Source organism: Raphanus sativus, chromosome 6, assembly GCF_000801105.2.
Source record: "Raphanus sativus cultivar WK10039 chromosome 6, ASM80110v3, whole genome shotgun sequence".
Classification (NCBI taxonomy): Eukaryota; Viridiplantae; Streptophyta; class Magnoliopsida; order Brassicales; family Brassicaceae; genus Raphanus; species Raphanus sativus.
In genome coordinates, this window is record NC_079516.1 from 47913646 (window position 1) to 47930610 (window position 16965).

At 38.8% G+C, this 16965-nt stretch overlaps 2 protein-coding genes, 1 non-coding gene and 2 pseudogenes across 3 annotated transcripts; all 5 read right to left on the reverse strand.

Annotated features, from left to right (window-relative positions):
* Positions 1-672: 672 nt before the first annotated feature.
* LOC130494637 (cellulose synthase-like protein D1) lies at positions 673-4868 on the reverse strand. The gene is made up of 6 exons (XM_056988860.1): positions 3904-4868; positions 3379-3808; positions 2905-3285; positions 2455-2830; positions 1947-2370; positions 673-1743 (listed from the first exon to the last, which is right to left on the reverse strand). Exons 1-6 carry the CDS (start codon positions 4446-4448, stop codon positions 792-794), a joined length of 3108 nt encoding a protein of 1035 aa, XP_056844840.1. The 5' UTR covers positions 4449-4868; the 3' UTR covers positions 673-791.
* Positions 4869-5001: 133 nt separating this feature from the next.
* LOC108813058 (vesicle-associated membrane protein 722) lies at positions 5002-6738 on the reverse strand. Its single transcript, XM_018585491.2, has 5 exons — positions 6312-6738; positions 5833-5974; positions 5631-5751; positions 5472-5534; positions 5002-5368 (listed from the first exon to the last, which is right to left on the reverse strand). Exons 1-5 carry the CDS (start codon positions 6505-6507, stop codon positions 5219-5221), a joined length of 672 nt encoding a protein of 223 aa, XP_018440993.1. The 5' UTR covers positions 6508-6738; the 3' UTR covers positions 5002-5218.
* Positions 6532-10770, reverse strand: LOC108813057 (3-ketoacyl-CoA thiolase 2, peroxisomal-like; annotated as a pseudogene).
* TRNAM-CAU (transfer RNA methionine (anticodon CAU)) lies at positions 7502-7586 on the reverse strand. Its single transcript is given in 2 exon segments — positions 7502-7537; positions 7549-7586. It is a non-coding gene; the product is annotated as a tRNA-Met (tRNA).
* Positions 10771-12725: 1955 nt separating the features above from the next.
* On the reverse strand, positions 12726-16490 carry LOC108808724 (uncharacterized; annotated as a pseudogene).
* Between the last annotated feature and the right edge of the window lie 475 nt (positions 16491-16965).

Sequence of the window (16965 nt, forward strand, 5' to 3'; positions counted from 1 at the left end):
AGTTATTCATGCAAATTATAAAATCTGTGGCTGATTTGAAAATCATCAAGAGACAAGGGACCATCATGCAATTTTGAAGGGTCTGATCTTCTCATTTAAAATGTTTGGGACTAAATCAAGAGGACCAATCTGAAAATTTTAATAGTTAGGCCACATTCGTGAATAATCAAGAGTTTGAGAGCCTGTTTTGAAAATATTGAAGAAGTCTCCATTGGAGGAGATCGAGCTTGGCTTCAACACAGACGACGGACGCGGGGTTGAGCAGGTCGGGTTCCATGGACAGAGGAGTCAGAGATCGCCACGGTGCCGTATTTTCACGGGGTCCTTGTAGCCGGCGTGGGCTGAGCCACTTTCACGATGGTTCGATCGCGGAGGAGACGAAGTTGGAAGAGCTGGATCCGTCAAGGAAAACAACGGAGGAAGCTATCATGATGGTTACGACATGGCTCAACCATTGGGAACGAAGCAAGCTAGGGTGGTAGAAGGGGAGGAAACTATCCGTCCGTCGACGACAATGGACGACGACCAATTTTAGTTTTGTTTTTATTTTATTTTTAATTTATTTTATTTAGGGTATAAACGTAAATCAATATCTTATGGGTCATACAAACTGACTTGGGTTATAGGAGAATAAAAGAAGAGGGTTATGTCTCATTTGAGAATAATGTCCAGAACTAAAGCAGAGTTGGTCTTTTCAACATAAAATTTACACAAACCAAATTTTACTGTTACAAAAAGTAAAAAAACACAGACTCAAAAACCTCAGTACTGTATTACACTTCTGATCCAAATTACACCGAGATTCCTCCACTGCCTGAAACCTCATCTGGAGGACTAATCGTTATCCACAACAGCGAGACAGTAATCGAAACAAGCCCTGACCAAACATAAACAATAGTTGGAACCTTCCCTCTCCGACCCATCAACCCTTTACAAAACGGATACATATGCGTCAACACCCACATGCTAAAGAATACCCCTCCAAACAGCTTGTTCCACTGCGGAATCACACTGTATATCGTCCTCGAAGCGCCGATCACAATCGCAACTAGGTTCACCGTAATGATCGTAAGCGGCATGATGAACAACCCCGTCCACTTCACAATATAAAGATCCGCAAACGCGTCGTCTTCGTCTTCTCCCGAAGCTTTCGACGTCAGAGTGAATGAGATTTCGATACCGGCTATCACTTTGAGCAGACCCTGGACGACTGCTGCGAGATGAGCGCTCGAGCCACCGATGAGCCAAAACTGTTCGTTTCTCCACCATTCTTCTAGTCCGATCCCTGACCATTTGACCTCGAGGAGGGAGATCAGAATCAAGGTGAGGCTGATGCAGAGGAGGTATGAGAGGAAATGAACGTCGAGGCTCTGGACGATGAATTTGCCGGAGAAAAGACACATAGCTGGGAGGAAGCAGTAGACGACCAAGAAGATTGAGGTGAATGGGTAGATACCGACGTTGAGGTAAGCTACTCGCTGGAGAAACTTGAGCCTTCTGGTGGCGAACATGGCGTTGTTCTTTGAGAAGAAGATCTCTACGGAGCCAGTGGCCCAACGTAGGACTTGGTGGAGACGGTCGGTGAGATTGATGGGAGCTGTCCCGCGGAAAGCGTCACGTTTTGTGATGCAGTAAACTGACCGCCAACCGCGGTTATGCATACGGTAACCCGTCACCACGTCTTCGGTGACCGACCCGTAAATCCATCCGATTCTGTCTCCCCATTCTGTATTATCTTCGTACCTGAAAATCCAAATTCAAACCCGTTATTAGAAATATATTGGGCAAGATATGTATCTTGCGCACCAAGATTGTAAAACCGGGAAGATTTTGAAAAATAAATAGAAAGACTTGAAGAACAAACTAACCATATTATACCATATTTACATTATTACTATATTTTCAGTTTATACTAACATGGCATATAAGTTGTTTTGAAACCTTACCAGCAGGAAATGACAGCGATGGCTTCAGCTACGGTAGGAGCATCAAGGGGAGGTCGTGGAAGGAGCAAAGCACCAGGTGGTCTTCCGTTTTGAACTGACATGTGATCTGCTAGAGGCCGTCCTTGGTACTCTGCAACTGGAATAGTGTCTGTGAAGATTGTCGAGTTACCAAACTTTTTGGGAAGGCCAAGATCTGGATCATCGGTAAGAGGCTGTGTATCCGACTCTAGATCAGATGTTTCGGACATTTGGGACGCTTGGGACTGAGTCCTGACATGCATAGCCGGGGCCTTTTCCTGACCAAAAACGCCGTTGTACTCATTGGCTCTAGGTGGGTTGAATCCATAGAGAGCGTACCTTCGGAACATACACCCTGTTCCAACGTAGACCGGACCTTGTAACCCATCTAATGCTCTCATGTTACCTATTTTAAAACCCCCAATAAATCTTTAAGCTATGGTGGCTTGTGATACAAGCATTCCAATTATGTCTTAATGCAAGAACTCACCGTCAAAGAAGACAGTATTGTGATTTGCATATCTATCAGATGGGTCAATTCCTTCAAACCTTTGTGGAAACTGAATGTAACAGATTCGATCACCACCTCTGTCCATCATGAAACACATTCCTTCTTTGATAGCTTTAGAGTTGTACACGTAGTGATCACAATCTAAATTGAGGATGAAGGCTCCATTGGATAGTATGGCTGAAGCTCTAACCATACCATTCATGGCACCAGCTTTCTTGTTGTGATCAAAACCTGGACGCTTCTCACGCGATACATACGCAAACATCGGTACTCGGATATCAATCCCTGTGAAATCCAGCGCCCCTTCATTAGGTCCACCCATCACCGGTTCAAGCTCAGGAACTTTACTCATGATCTACAAATAGGACTCAAGTTTTTGTAAGGTTTATATTGGTTTTGTTTCAAACTGATGAAGCTAATGGTTGGTACCTGTAGGATTCCGGCGTGGTCTCCTTTTGAATGATCAGGTTTAGGTTCAAACCATGTTCCTGGCCAATGTGTACCATCAGCCATCCATGTTGCTTTTACAACCTCAACACCGTCTGGTGGCAATACACCGCCATTTTTCTCTTTTGCGATCCGCTTCTCCTTGAGTTCTTCTCTCAAGTTGAACTGCTCAGCTCTTTTCTTGATTTGTTCTGGAAGACCATTGACCCTGACCTTGAATTCATCATACTCACGCTTGATCCAACGACGATCCTTGACGAAATCTGGCTTCTTCTTGTTTTTGGTTGGATCTTTCTTGATGCTGAAGTAACTATCAGGGTTCCTCGGCTCTATGTCATGTTTTCTGCAAAACGGCACCCAATACTGCAAAAAATAAAATGCAAAATCAATATCAAATAATCCATTAGACTAGCCAAGAGGCAAAAGGCAGAAGAAGAAGAGAGTGTAAATGTAAACCTCAGCGAATCGAACAGCTTCAGCCATGGCTTCAAAGGTGAGAATGGCACCGCCATCGTCTGATATGTAGGCTGAAAGCTTCTCAATTGGATAATCAACTGCGAGGATGGAGAGAAGGGTGTTTGCGGTGACTAGAGGCGGTTCCTTTTCCGGATCAGCCGTGGAGACAAACACATCAACGCCGGGAAGATCAGAGCGACCTGTAGGGTTTGAAGGAGAAGGCTGCTCAAACTTCTCACGCAAGGTATCTAGATCAGTTGCTCTGTTTATAGGGTTTAGCTTTGGAAGAATGTCAAGAATCCAAGAGAAAGCAAACCAAATCTCGCACACTATAGATAAACCCCACAGCCACATGGCATCTTCATTAGGATTCGTAACACGCCACCATAGGAAGAAGAATAGTATCACAAGACGAAGCACAATTAGTAACCTGAAACAAAAGTAAGATGTTGAAGCTGTCCTTGAACAGAGATTTTAAAGAATCAAGAAAGTCTTGAAAGGGGTTTTAAATGTGGAGAAAAAAACCTGTAGGGACTAAGAACTTGGGCAGGGACTTTAACTTTTCTTGTGAGAGGCTTCCAAGGTTTGTCTAAAAAATCTGACATGCTAACACCACCTTCACCGTTATCAATATCATCTGGCCAAAAAGCGTTTCCTATACCGTATTTGCCTTTAGATTCAAACAACCATCTGTTATGATCAAAGTCTCCCGTCTGGCTCCTCAGCAACATTGATTTGTTATTAGATTTCATCACTGACAACCTCCTCTCCATCTTATTCCCCATCTTGGAGCCGTGGCTGGCGTCAGGTTTTGACTGTGAGGTGGAGGCAGCAGAGGAAGAGGAGCCAGCAGGTTGGTTGTCAGGTGTAGGAGGCATGAGGACGGTGTAGTCGATGTAGTCATTTTGGCCGGAGGAGTAATCGCCATGGACGTCCATGTCATAGTCTCGGGAGAGGCTAAGGGTGCGGCCACTGGACGTCCGGCGACCAAACTTGACGGCTTGAGGAGGGAGGGTTAAGGAAGAGGGTTGTTGTGAATTTAAGGTGTTTTTGGGTGGACTTGAAGCCATTACTATAATGGAATGTTCTGTTTTGGCTCCTTTGGTTTCCTGAGCTCATTTTTTCTTTTTCCACAAAACCTGATTTAGCAGAAAATTGATGTGTCCAACGGTTGATAGATATTTTTTTCTATTCATAGAAAACTGAAAATCTATCAACTAAAACTGAAAATCTATCAACTCTGATATCTCCTGTCTTTAAGCTTTACCTCTCTTTCTCTCTCTCTGTTTCTTTCTTTCTTTCTATACTTATGTACTTGCAAAGATATTTGAATGAAGGCATTTATAATACTTCCAAGTGAAACTTAAAAATAAAATAAAAAGATACCTGAAAGAAGTGAATGTATAGGCCTAATTACAGATACTAAAGCTAAAGGACCAGAATTATACTCTAGAAGTAACGGAGACTCAGATTTTCCGACAAAACAACAGCGAAATCAGGCGCCATCAAGTCGGACAAAAACATGAGCTGAACCGGTTACCAACTAGAGTTAAGTTCATGTCAAACCGCGTAGATTATGAGATACCATCATAGAAATTCACAGAAGTCAAAAAAAAATAAAAAGACCAAAGCAAACACAAGCGTTCAAATTAGGTCGAAGTAAATGGTTTGCAAGAATCAGTTTCATACATATATATATGACCTATACAAAACCAATTTCAACAAGTGCAAATCTAAGCAAGAGAAACATAGCCATGAGAAATTTTAAACCACAAAAGAAAAAAAAAAACAACAAACTGAATGAGGATGATGTTCTCGGAAATCAGAAATGTTCCAAGACTTATTTGCCGCAGTTGAAGCCACCGCAGACTGAGAGGACGATGATGAGGATCAAGGCGATGATGATTGCAAGAACAATGAGTTTTATCTTCATGTTCTGAAACCACATCTTTCTTCTCATTTGAGTCCCTTGTGTTCTGAAATCTTGCGCCTGTTACACAGTATTTTAGTTCAAGACAAGAATCAGTAAGAGAACTCAGAGCAAGTTTGTGTGAATGAAGGTGGGAACCAATTGCGCAAGAGAAGGAACTAACCTGTGAGCGAAGGTTTTCGGTTTTGTCCACCAAAAGTTCGATTTTCTCACCACGGTCAAGGACCTGCAAAACGAATGAGTTCCACAATGTATAAACAATAGGTTAGAAACATAAAACTTATAGAGGTAAAAAAGCAGAAGGGTGAGAACTGAACCGAACCTTCTCAATGTTTTCCATCATGACACCTTTAACTTCAGAAACTTGAGCTTTAACCTTAGCAAGCTTGCTAATCTCATCAGGATGATCCATACAATACTGCATGTGCTCTTTCAGTTTCGACCTTCAAAAAAACAAAAAGTCACAGGATGAATATTTATTCAATAGCAATCAAAAAAGAGATGATCAAAAATATAAAAGGTACCCAAATTCCTTATTCAAGGAGTTGGGTTGAGCAGTAGCAGCCTTGCCACCACCATATCTCTTGTTGAAATCCTCCTTAACTCGCTCCAAGAAAGCCATAGGAATCTGCCTCCCAGCAGAATCAACTGCAACCACACAATAAGCTGCACAACAACAACAACAAAGAAAAGGTTAAAGCTTTATATCCATATCAAGACAAAAAAAAAAGCACAGATCAACCAATACATCTGTGATAAGAACACATATACACCATTAACACCACCACTTTTGATAAAAGGACAATAAAACCCATAAAGGTAAAACTTTACACAAAATAAAGACAAAAGCAACCAGTAGAGAAGACAGAACCACAGATCCAGAACAAGTCTTGTTCTTCCAATTAGAGATCTAAAATCAATCAAATCAAAGCTAAATGGAATCGAAGCCAAACAAGCTATGACCATCATCAAAAACACCAGATCGATAAATACTGAGACTTACTGAATCCATTTTCAACCAAGTAATTGAAGGTATGACCATCGCAGTTGTAGGTGAACTTGTTGTTGGAAGAAGGAAGCTTTTGGAGGCACTGTGCAGCGATCGATGTGAAATTTCCCTTGAAGTCGGTGAACTCCACCAGGATCACCGTCCCTCTAGCCACGAAACTGTAGATCAACGATTGTTGCTGTTGCGCCATCTTCTTTTTTTTTTGTGTTCTCTCTCTCTCTCTCTCTCTCTCTACTGGGAACAAAAAAACAACAACGCTGTTCCGATGGATTCTATTGACTGATCAGAGAGTTTTTTTTGTTATAACGGCGTGAAGGAAGGTAGAGAAGATCTAGAAAAAACTTAACGCTGAAACGCGTAGAGACTAGAGAGAGAGAGAGACGGTGAAAAGATATGGAATTGAACTAGAAAAAATAAATTAAAAAATGAAGCTTTGGATTGAAGGACTAGAAAAGAAAACTATTTGTCAACTTTGTGAAACTTTTGACATGAAGGACTAAATAGGAAATTCATGATTTTATATTTGAATTGTGTGCCTCTCATAAAAGTTGGTCATGTTTGGTATTCAACTTTCAACGTATTATTTCCCAGCGGAATTAGTTGAATTATATTTTGATTTAAGTTTGAACATTGAATTATGTATAGGGTAGTAATGGTCGTTCTCCCATATGTATTCATTACAACCAAGCGTTTTATCTGTAAGTTTTAGATACTGTAAGTTTGGGTATTATATAGAAGACTTTGTGCGTATTTGGATTAATCTTGAGTAATTTAAGAAGTTTTAAAATGTTTTATCACCATACATGCACCCATGTCTGTTCCTATATATTCAGGTATATTCCTGATTTATTATACTTGCAAGTTTACAGAGAGGTTTTTGTTAGCATATTTCTTTTATCAAATTTTTGTCAACATTAAGTTACTAGAATAATACCTGGATATCTTCATTTACAAACAAAAGAAGTGGTGCATATACATCCGCACCATATTAAGTGTCGTACATTTTTCTTCCAAATGCAATATGTTTTCTTCTTGACTGGATTGGAAAGAGATTGATGAGCAGAAAGGAAAACAAACAACAAAAATGTATGACTGCGGTTGCTTGTCGAGAGGAGGAATGGACCAGCGAAACACTACTCGTTAGCAAGATTCGATTCCTAGAAAGAAAAGACAAAAAAAAATTATGGGGTGAGAGAGGCTCGAACTCTCGACCTCAGGATCACTCAGTAGCTATGAGACCTACGCGCTAGCCAACTGCGCCACCACCCCATTTGTTATTAAATGATTGTTTCATCTTGATGTCTTGCAAGTTTTGTACAACATCTTTAGCCTCGCATGAATATTCTAAAGAGTTACCGCCAGCTGAAACTTCTACAATATCTACAAGCCCGAGAAGAACAATATCATCCATACATATAAGATTTACTAGGAGGAATCGTTGACGTAAAATAAAAATATTACTACTAAACGCATTACCTTGTCATGAATAATATAAAAAGACTCCGGCAAACATTCGCTGTGCTGCTTTATTCAAACAACTACTATAATAAATCTGAAGAAAGCTGGGAAAAAACTCTTAGCAAAAAAAAAAAGCTGGGGAAAAGTGAGAGGGTCTTGTCTTGTGGAGCACATCATAAGATTTCTAACGAGCATCCTTGGACAAAAAGCCTTGCGACTCAACTTTCCTTGCGTTGCGAAGCTCATCAACTCCATCTCCTCTCTCGAACACAGCCGCTGCACCCATCCCCGTCCCTGCCAGATTCAACCAAACAACAATAACATTTTCAGACACCAATTTATAAAATAGTATGAGTGAAAACTTTAAGAGAGAAAGTATATACCAATGCACATTGAAACTACCCCAAATCGACAGTCTTTCCCACGGCGTTTCATCTCGTGCAACAAAGTAGCAACGCAACGTGCTCCTGTGAGCCATTTTAAAAAAAAAAGTATTAGCTAATCTTGGTCTTTTAGATATAGAACTATTGTATCTAGCTTGGGGACGGGAATGTAGCAGATCAGAGTAGCTCTGAGCTGGTTGTAGCCCTGTTCTTATATACCTGTAGCACCCAAAGGATGTCCAATGGCCATTGCGCCTCCGTTGACATTGATTTTCTCTGGGTCAAGTCCCAACTTGTTACGGCAATAAACGAACTGAGATGCAAATGCCTGAAAACATAAAGATTCAAACCATCAGAAGGGGGTTTGGAGGAAACGATATGTGGTAAGAAGAGCCTTAAGTGTTTGCATATTTACCTCGTTGATCTCAAACAAGTCGATGTCATCGAGTTCTAAACCAGCAGCCTTAACTGCAGCAGGAATGGCAACTGCTGGACCAACACCCATGATTGCTGGGTCAACACCAACTGCAGCAAATGTCCTGCAATTTTTTTTTCCAATAACGTGTTACTTAAGGAAGCCCGAAATGGAGGGAAATGCAGAAACAGCAATGTATATCTTCTCTAGATACTAGCAGATATGTGTAAAATGGACATCGCAAGCATCTCCAGACTTCTAGTGTTATAGCTTTATCACACACCTGAATACACCAAGAACGGGGAGTCCTTTCTGTGTAGCAACACTTCTCCTCATGAGAAGAACCGCTCCTGCACCATCACTTACTTGGCTGGAGTTTCCTGTTTGAACAGAAACAAACGAAGCAATGGATTCAAAACTGGGATAATAGGGGAATTGTAGTCTCTGCAATGAAACAATCAATTGCTTCGGAAAAAATACCAACTGTTGTTGTGCCATCCTTTTTAAACACTGGCTTCAGCTTCCCAAGAGTAGCAAGGGTTGTGCTTGGCCGGATCCCATCATCAACAGAAACTGTAATGGGTTTCTCATCTCCTGTCTTTGGGTCAACAAGCTGGAACAGAAAAACAAAAAACATGAATTAAGATGAGTAATAAATGCATCAAGAGGAGTCTTAAATGTATGGAGGACCTGGAAAAATACCTTGGTTTTAACAGGGATTATCTCATCCTTGAATTTACCAGCAGCAGTAGCAGCAGCTGCCTTTCTGTGTGAGTCAACCTAACAAAATATAATTCAATAGCTTAGCATCAGGAGATCTAATTTTATGGGTTTATCTAACCGTACTGAACAACTCCAGTGGGCTTACAGCAGCTTGATCTTGCTCCTGCCTTGAGACACCAAAGCGTTGTGCTACATTTTCTGAAGTAATACCCATAGGGAGAAGACAATTCTGTGCTTGCTCAAACTTCTTCACCTGCAATAACACAGTAGGTTTTTATAACACGCTATAAACTTCACAAAGCCAGCTCAAGAATCTAGAGAACTGAGAATTAAGAGACAATACCGCAGGGTTGACTGACCCTTCCCATGCCATCGGATTAGTAGTCATGGACTCCAATCCAGCCCCAATACCTGCATCATCCAACATTATCATCATCTAAGTTCTTCACAGGCATCAAACCAATGTAATCAAGGACAGAGCTATCCATCCTCTTACCAATATCATAAAATCCAGCTTTGATGGCGGCGGCTACGTCAGCAACAGCCTGAAGCCCGGAAGAGCACTGTCTATTCACGGTTCTAAGGGGAACGGTTTCTGTTAAAACGACCATAACAACATCAGCAGAACACAGCAAATTTTTAATCTCTGTAGGTATAATAAGAAACATTACCAGGGAAACCGGCATAGAAAGCAGATATCCTGCACTCGCTGGCCCTCTGAGATCCCGGTGCCAAAACAGTACCGACAACAATGTCACCAACTTCACTTGGGTTCAGATTTGTCTTCTCTATCAACGCCTGTACCGAGAAATAGTAAGAAAAAATATTAAAAAAAAACAAACAAGAGAACAGAAGAGATAGATAGAGAGACAGACCCTCAAAACGGGGGCAAGGAGATCATCCGGATACGTGTCCTTGAAATTGCCACGTTTCGACTTGCATAGCGCGGTCCTATGCGCTCTGCAGTGGATCATAAATATCTTAGAAAGTGACCAAGACGTCTTGATAAGCTTCTAGACAGACCAAATAGCAAAAAAAAAACAAAAGAGATGATGGACTTACGCAACAATGACTACATCATCTCCATAGAGAGAGAGGTTCTCTGATATGCAGCACTGTCACCAGCCAAGCAAGCAGACGCCTGATAAGTTGGAAGTAGCAAAGCACGTTAAAGACATATATATGATATCCCCTACTAGTTGAAATAAAGCTTTGAGAGATCAATGAAAACTATAGTGGAGTATCTAAATTTTGAACAATCCGGAATCCTGAAGCCTAAAGATCGCGAGGGAGAGTAACTTACAGAGAGAGAGCCTTCAAAACTGTGGGAGGAGGAAGAAGAAGAAGAGGGACGGAGATGTTCAAGAAGAACTCTCTGTCTCTCTATCGCTTTCTCCATTTTTCTTTTAACCAAGGATTTGTTGTTGTACTCGAAACTAGACTCCTGGGGACCTCTTCGTGTTTGATCAATATATAAAGGGAAACATAGTTCACCGCACTTGGCCGTTATAAAATAAAGATATCCAAAATAAGACAAAAGTCATTTTTGTTTGTAAATATATATTTCCTTAATGTGGACAATAATCCCATTTGGATACAAGTTTTCAAATCAAACAGTATCAGCCTTCATCTTCTACCATGTTCACATTTATCAGATATCGATGAGTTTGTAACGTTTTCAATAAAGATAAGATTAGGCCTGCCGTGTGTCCCAGTCCGTTTTGGGCTTTGAAGTACGTGCCGTGTATTCTCCATACCCTTTTTTATTTACACCATGACCCAACATTTTTCCCGCTAACTTTATTTACGCCTCACATCTATCTTATTAAAGCTGAAGTACAATTTCGGTGTGTTTGGATACTTGGATAAGAGTTTTTTAAAACAATTGGTGTGTTTGGAAACATGTATTGTAGTCTTTAAAAATAATAATTTTGTTTGGAAACAAAGATAATAGTATTAAACAGAAAAATTAATGGGCTTAAATCATTAAGTCCATTATAAAAGAATGTTGTCAATATATATAAGAAAAATACAATACAAAGCCCAATTTGAAATACTAACTCAAATTATGGTTTTTATATTTCATATTAAGTTTTTAAAATATAATATATGTAATTATTTATATGATGATATGTATTAAATACTATTAATTATATGATTACTTATATGATGGTACATACAAAATACGATTAATTATATGATGAAATTATATGATATATAATAATGACTAAGGATGGGTTTTCAGACATCCATACGGGTTTGGTTCTGATTGGTTTGCGTTTCGGGTTTTCGAGGTCAAAGATTTCAGTCCTATTAGGATGTTTCTAAATTTTTGTTTGAGTTTGATTCGGATCTTTGCGGGTTTAGTTTGGGTTTGGATAACCTATTTAAATTATTTTTAAAGTTTTAAATCACTATATATTTTAAATTTCTCAAAATCTATAAATAAAGTAATATATTACCTATAAATTTAAATAACATATGTCAGAATACCTAAGCTTAACATATCAATTGGGTTGATTTAAAATTTTGGATACGGAATCAATAATTATTTTAAGTATTTTTGGTGATTTGAGTATACTTTAACTATTTCAGATATTTGTTTTTGATTATCTATATATATTTTCAAGTATTTTAAACCAATTTAAAATTGTCATTCTTGATGTTTTATATACGTTAAATATAAAAATAATTAATATATAAGTATATAAATCTATTTTTAGATAAATTCAGGTACACGAATATTTCGGTTCGGATCCGATTCGGTTCTCTAACTAACAAAATTTTGAATAATTCGAATATTTAATCAATTTATGTTCATGTTTGGTACTATATTTACGGATTGGTATCAGTTCTGTTTCTCAGATTCATTTTCCAAACCCTAATAATTACATGAAAAAAATATCATATTTTTAAAAATATACATCCGCAGAGGTGCAGAGATCAAAGTCTATAATCATTTATTTTAACAATAAGCCAAATAATTGAAAAGCGAATAAAACAAAACTAGAGAAATACATAGTTTATCAGAAACACTCTATGTGTCGAATTTATTAAAAAGAAAATATTAAAAGAAATAAATTCAATAATTACAAACAAATAATATATTTTATAAAAGTGAAAAATAATATCCGCGCTTTCGAAGCGCGGGTCAAAATCTAGTTTATCATTAAGAATAAAAGCACCCCTCTTGCTATCCTCATTGCTATACCTTTTTCTTTTAAATTGTAACTACCGATGGAAAACAAAACACACACACACACATCAAATTTCGATTACTAATAAATTTTTATATGTTTTGCTAAACCAAACGCATTCAACACACACAAAAAATAGTCACCGGCCACAATTTTTTTTTTTCTGTTTATACACAATAGATCCTAATGCCATTCAACGTTTATATTATGGATTACAACAACTTTACTTCCAACAAAAACTTTTTCAAAAAAACTTTACTTCCAACAAAAGCCGCCACGTGTGTACATGTATTAATACTACGAATTTACAAAATCCATCCTTTGATCTCTTATAACTTTACAATAACTCGTACTCTTTTTACTTCATCGGCTGGCTTAGGATTCGTCGCTTGGGTTGCAAGGCAGCTGACATTAGCCGGAGCCGATCAATAATCTCCGTGAAAGTTGGCCGTATCGCCGGATCAAACGACCAGCATTGCTCCATCAACTCTCTCCACAGATGATCACATTTCTCCGGCACCGAAGGTCTCAACGTATTGTTCACAATCCCCCCTTTTTATCAACACAAAAACATCAAAAGACAGAACACGTACCGTAGAAACTAAATTTGCTTCTGCAAGACTATAAAGAAAATAAGAGGCAACATAAGTACCAATTATGGCGCCGCAATGCATATCTGCGTAAGGTTCTTGGCCTGTTAAGATCTCCCACATGGCGATACCAAACGAGAATACATCTACCTACAAAAAAAAGGGGAGATCAAAGCTAAACTTTTCGTTGTCATTGGTTGGTTGATCATGAAAAAATGATTGTGATATACCTTCTCAGAGACGCGGTTGCTGCTTCCATTTAACAGCTCTGGTGCCATCCATGGAAGTGTTCCTCTTACTCCACCAGACACAAGTGTGTTCCGTTTTATTCTTGACAATCCAAAGTCACCAACCTGCATAGCCACAATATTTAAGCTGAGAACTTACCAAGTGTCCTTAGCTATAGGCAAAGCTTAAAGGTCACAAAATCAAGTGATTATAGAAATGGAAAAAGTAATGTTATATGTTGTGGTTTCAGGTCAGGGGGTTACGGGTTTTGGCCCATAATTTCAAAAAAGAAAGCAAGGAACTATTTTACAGATTTTGTTAACGTTTTTTTTTACCTTGCATATTGGTCGTTGCGTGTCTCTCAAGTTAACAAGCAAGTTATCGCATTTTAGGTCGAAATGAACAATGTTCTTCATATGTAAATACTCCATACCAAATGCAGCATCTAGAGTTATCATCATCTTTCTACGCCTATCAAGCGACCTGTGTAGATTATTTAATCAGTATAACTCAGAAGAAGAAGACTAAGTTTGGGTCAGCGACCAAAATAGAATGTACCTATCTTTTCTCTGCAAGGCATGTCTCAAAGATCCATTCACCATGAACTCTGTCACAGTCGCCATACTTTCACCAGGTCCTTCTGGCACTACCCCATAAAAGGCAACCACATTTGGATGGTGAAGATTCGCCAAGATCCTAGCTTCCCTCCAGAAATCTTTCGTCTGTACAAAAACATAAGTGTGAAGCTAATGGAGGAGACACATGATACAAACTTGGCTTAGGTAAGTTGAACCTGTCGTTCTTGCTCGGATGATCTACCAGAGAAGCAGCTATTCTTTATCCTCTTGATAGCTACATCAGTCCCTCTCCACTTCCCATAATAAACAGTTCCAAATGTCCCAGATCCTAGCTCATGTACGTCCTCAAGATCTGTATTCTTTATAATCTGAAGTTAAGAAGACCAAAGTCAATGACAAACAACACTTAAAAAACAGAACCAACAGTCTGAAAACTTTTTGTCACCTGTAAGTTATAGATTCCAGCTTCTCCCACTGCATCATCAGTATCTTTTCCTTTACCATATTTTTCCTGCATAATAAAAGATATCATCACAGCCACACAAAGAAACTCTACTAGAAAAAAAAAACAAAGTTACCTCCATTCTAGACATAGAACAAACTGTACTCTCTCCTTCTCTTGAATAGGAGTTGTTATCATTTGACTTAATATTAACGTGAGGAACAATAGTAGCATCGTTTGTAACATCCTCAACTATGACCCCTGGACCGAGATCTCTAACCAAACAATCAGCAAGATTCTCGTTGGTATTGGTGGACAAAGAGAACACAGAGCTTCCTGAGTCTAGTGAACCGAAGGAAGCAATCCTGACCACTCTATGATAATTAGGACTGAAGGAGCTACTAGTTTCACTTATAACTCCAAGTTGTTTTGAAGCTATATCTAAGGAGATAGGATCCTCATGGTTCATCCATTTTTGAACTTCTGTGGTGAGTTGAGTCTCGTTTTTTCCTAGTTCTGGATTCTTGAAAGAGAAGTCTCTCTCATCCCATTTCTCTGAACCAAACGACATAGCCAAAGAAGGTAATTTATCTCTCACCATTTGCCATGGATGTTTGGTGATTGCTTCTAACCGGTTACCTATTTGGCCCTCATCATGCAACTGTGGATCAGAAACAGCGTTTTTCCTTAGCACCGGTTTCCCAGACCCGGTATAGGCTGGACCGGTTTGAGGATGAGGAAAAACATTCCCACTTGGGCTCCTGTGGAAGTTCCCCTCAGGATGGTTCGTCTCAAACAAGAAACGGTTCTGCTGTGGAAAATTTGGAGCAACCATAAAAGGGAAGTTATTGTCATAGACTCCATATGGATTAACGAAGTAAGAAGTGTCGGTATTGGATCTCTTGTGTGCTGATGAAGGAGATGGGAGGTCATATGGTATCTGAATCCCATGAATATAAGGAACAGAAGTAGGAGGGTCTAGAAGACTTAAGGGAGGGCTATAATCTGAAACAGTTCCAAATTGTGTTGTTGCTTGACTTTTCCCACTTAAACTCTTTTGAGGACTCACATCCACAAAGCCATTAAGAGCTGAAAGATAATGATAATGTTCAGTATCTGTATGATGAGTGTTTTGGTTTATGTTCTGTGTCTCAGTGAAAGACACAAGAAACACTCTTATCCTCTTGGAACCACCCTTCTCTTCAGCTTCTTGATACTCTTCAATCATATGAAGAAGATCTTCATCTGAGCGAACGGAGATTAGTGCATCAAGATCTTCTCCTGGTAATTGGTACTTGATTGTATGAGGATGGTTGCATATAGCAAATGTCTTTTGCATCAACTCATTCAAACCAACATGTTTGTACGTCGATACTATCCGAGTCTCGCCTCCAATGTAGCTAAGCTTCCCATCACCAGTCCGCGGTACAATCCTTCCCCCAAAACTGCATAGAAGCTTCAGTTTTATAGGCAAGGAAGCATCTGATGCTGTTTGGTACATCCAAGGCGAGTCAGCAACATCTGAAACACAGGAATCAACTCTCTGGATCCCGAGGACTCGATTGAGATCCTCATAATGACTCTTCTCAACATTTTTACTAGCTTTCCTTTGAGCACTATAATTTTTCAAGAACTCATCTGAAAACTCCTCTCCTGTCTGATTGCAAACATTGTCTCCATTCATCTTACTGCCACAATCGGCATTAACGTGGAACCTATCCCTATTTAACATCCTACTTGAACTTCATGGTGTCTCCATTCTCATGGTCTCACAAGAACCAAACCAAGAAAAGCAAAATGATTTTTCTTTCATAATACATATCAAAATGGTCAATGTCTGTTCTCCTCGTTCACAAAAATATCCTCAGTTTCTGATACATTGTGCTCTTGATATCCATGAATATCATCTTCAAGCTTTTTGAGAAAGAATCAGACCGCAACCTATGTAAATACACAACCTTGACAATATCATAAACCAAACGAGGGAAGGTTCTCGAATGAATGATGCGCTGGGAATTTCAGATTACCCTGCCTAAAAAGCAACGATGAGGATCCATTACAACAATCAAGGGGAAATTTTGAAACAAAGAAACTCTTGTTCTGTTTTGTAGTTTTTTCTGAAAATGACGAAATGAACCAATCCCTGTCTCGATCACATAATGTGGTACGAAAGAAAAGTAATCAGAAAGGGAGTTAATTACCCGTAGAAAAGGGCCAAACCAGAGGTGAGATTAACAATGAAGAAAACGAAATTTGTGGGACAAGCAAAAAAAATAGAAGAATGTTTGTTAAGATTGAGAAGATATAAAAATTGTTAGGATGGAGAAGATAAAAATGCAAATTATAATCTTGTTTCTAACAAGATTGTAACATACTACTTCTGTTTAACAGATACTGATATAATAGATGTTTTGGTTAAAGGTACATGAATTAACATAAAATATATATATTTTTTTAAATATAATCAAAATATAAATTAAAAATCACACAACCAAAATATATAAATACAGTTAATTATGTATTTTTCAATAAAACTGAAGTTAATTTCAAAATATTAAAATAAAATATATATTTACGACACGATAGATTCTCTAATTGTTTAATATGGAATGTGTTTATGATTTAAATACCGGA

Coding starts and splice junctions, on each gene's coding strand:
- LOC130494637 (XM_056988860.1), bottom strand. CDS start 4,448: ATGGCTTCAAGTCCACCCAAAAACACCTTAAATTCACAACAACCCTCT. Junction 3,809..3,903: donor CAAGTTCTTAGTCCCTACAG/GTTTTTTTCTCC, acceptor CTTTTGTTTCAG/GTTACTAATTGTGCTTCGTC. Junction 3,286..3,378: donor AAGCTGTTCGATTCGCTGAG/GTTTACATTTAC, acceptor TATTTTTTGCAG/TATTGGGTGCCGTTTTGCAG.
- LOC108813058 (XM_018585491.2), bottom strand. CDS start 6,507: ATGGCGCAACAGCAACAATCGTTGATCTACAGTTTCGTGGCTAGAGGG. Junction 5,535..5,630: donor TGATGGAAAACATTGAGAAG/GTTCGGTTCAGT, acceptor TTCGTTTTGCAG/GTCCTTGACCGTGGTGAGAA. Junction 5,369..5,471: donor CCGAAAACCTTCGCTCACAG/GTTAGTTCCTTC, acceptor ACTGTGTAACAG/GCGCAAGATTTCAGAACACA.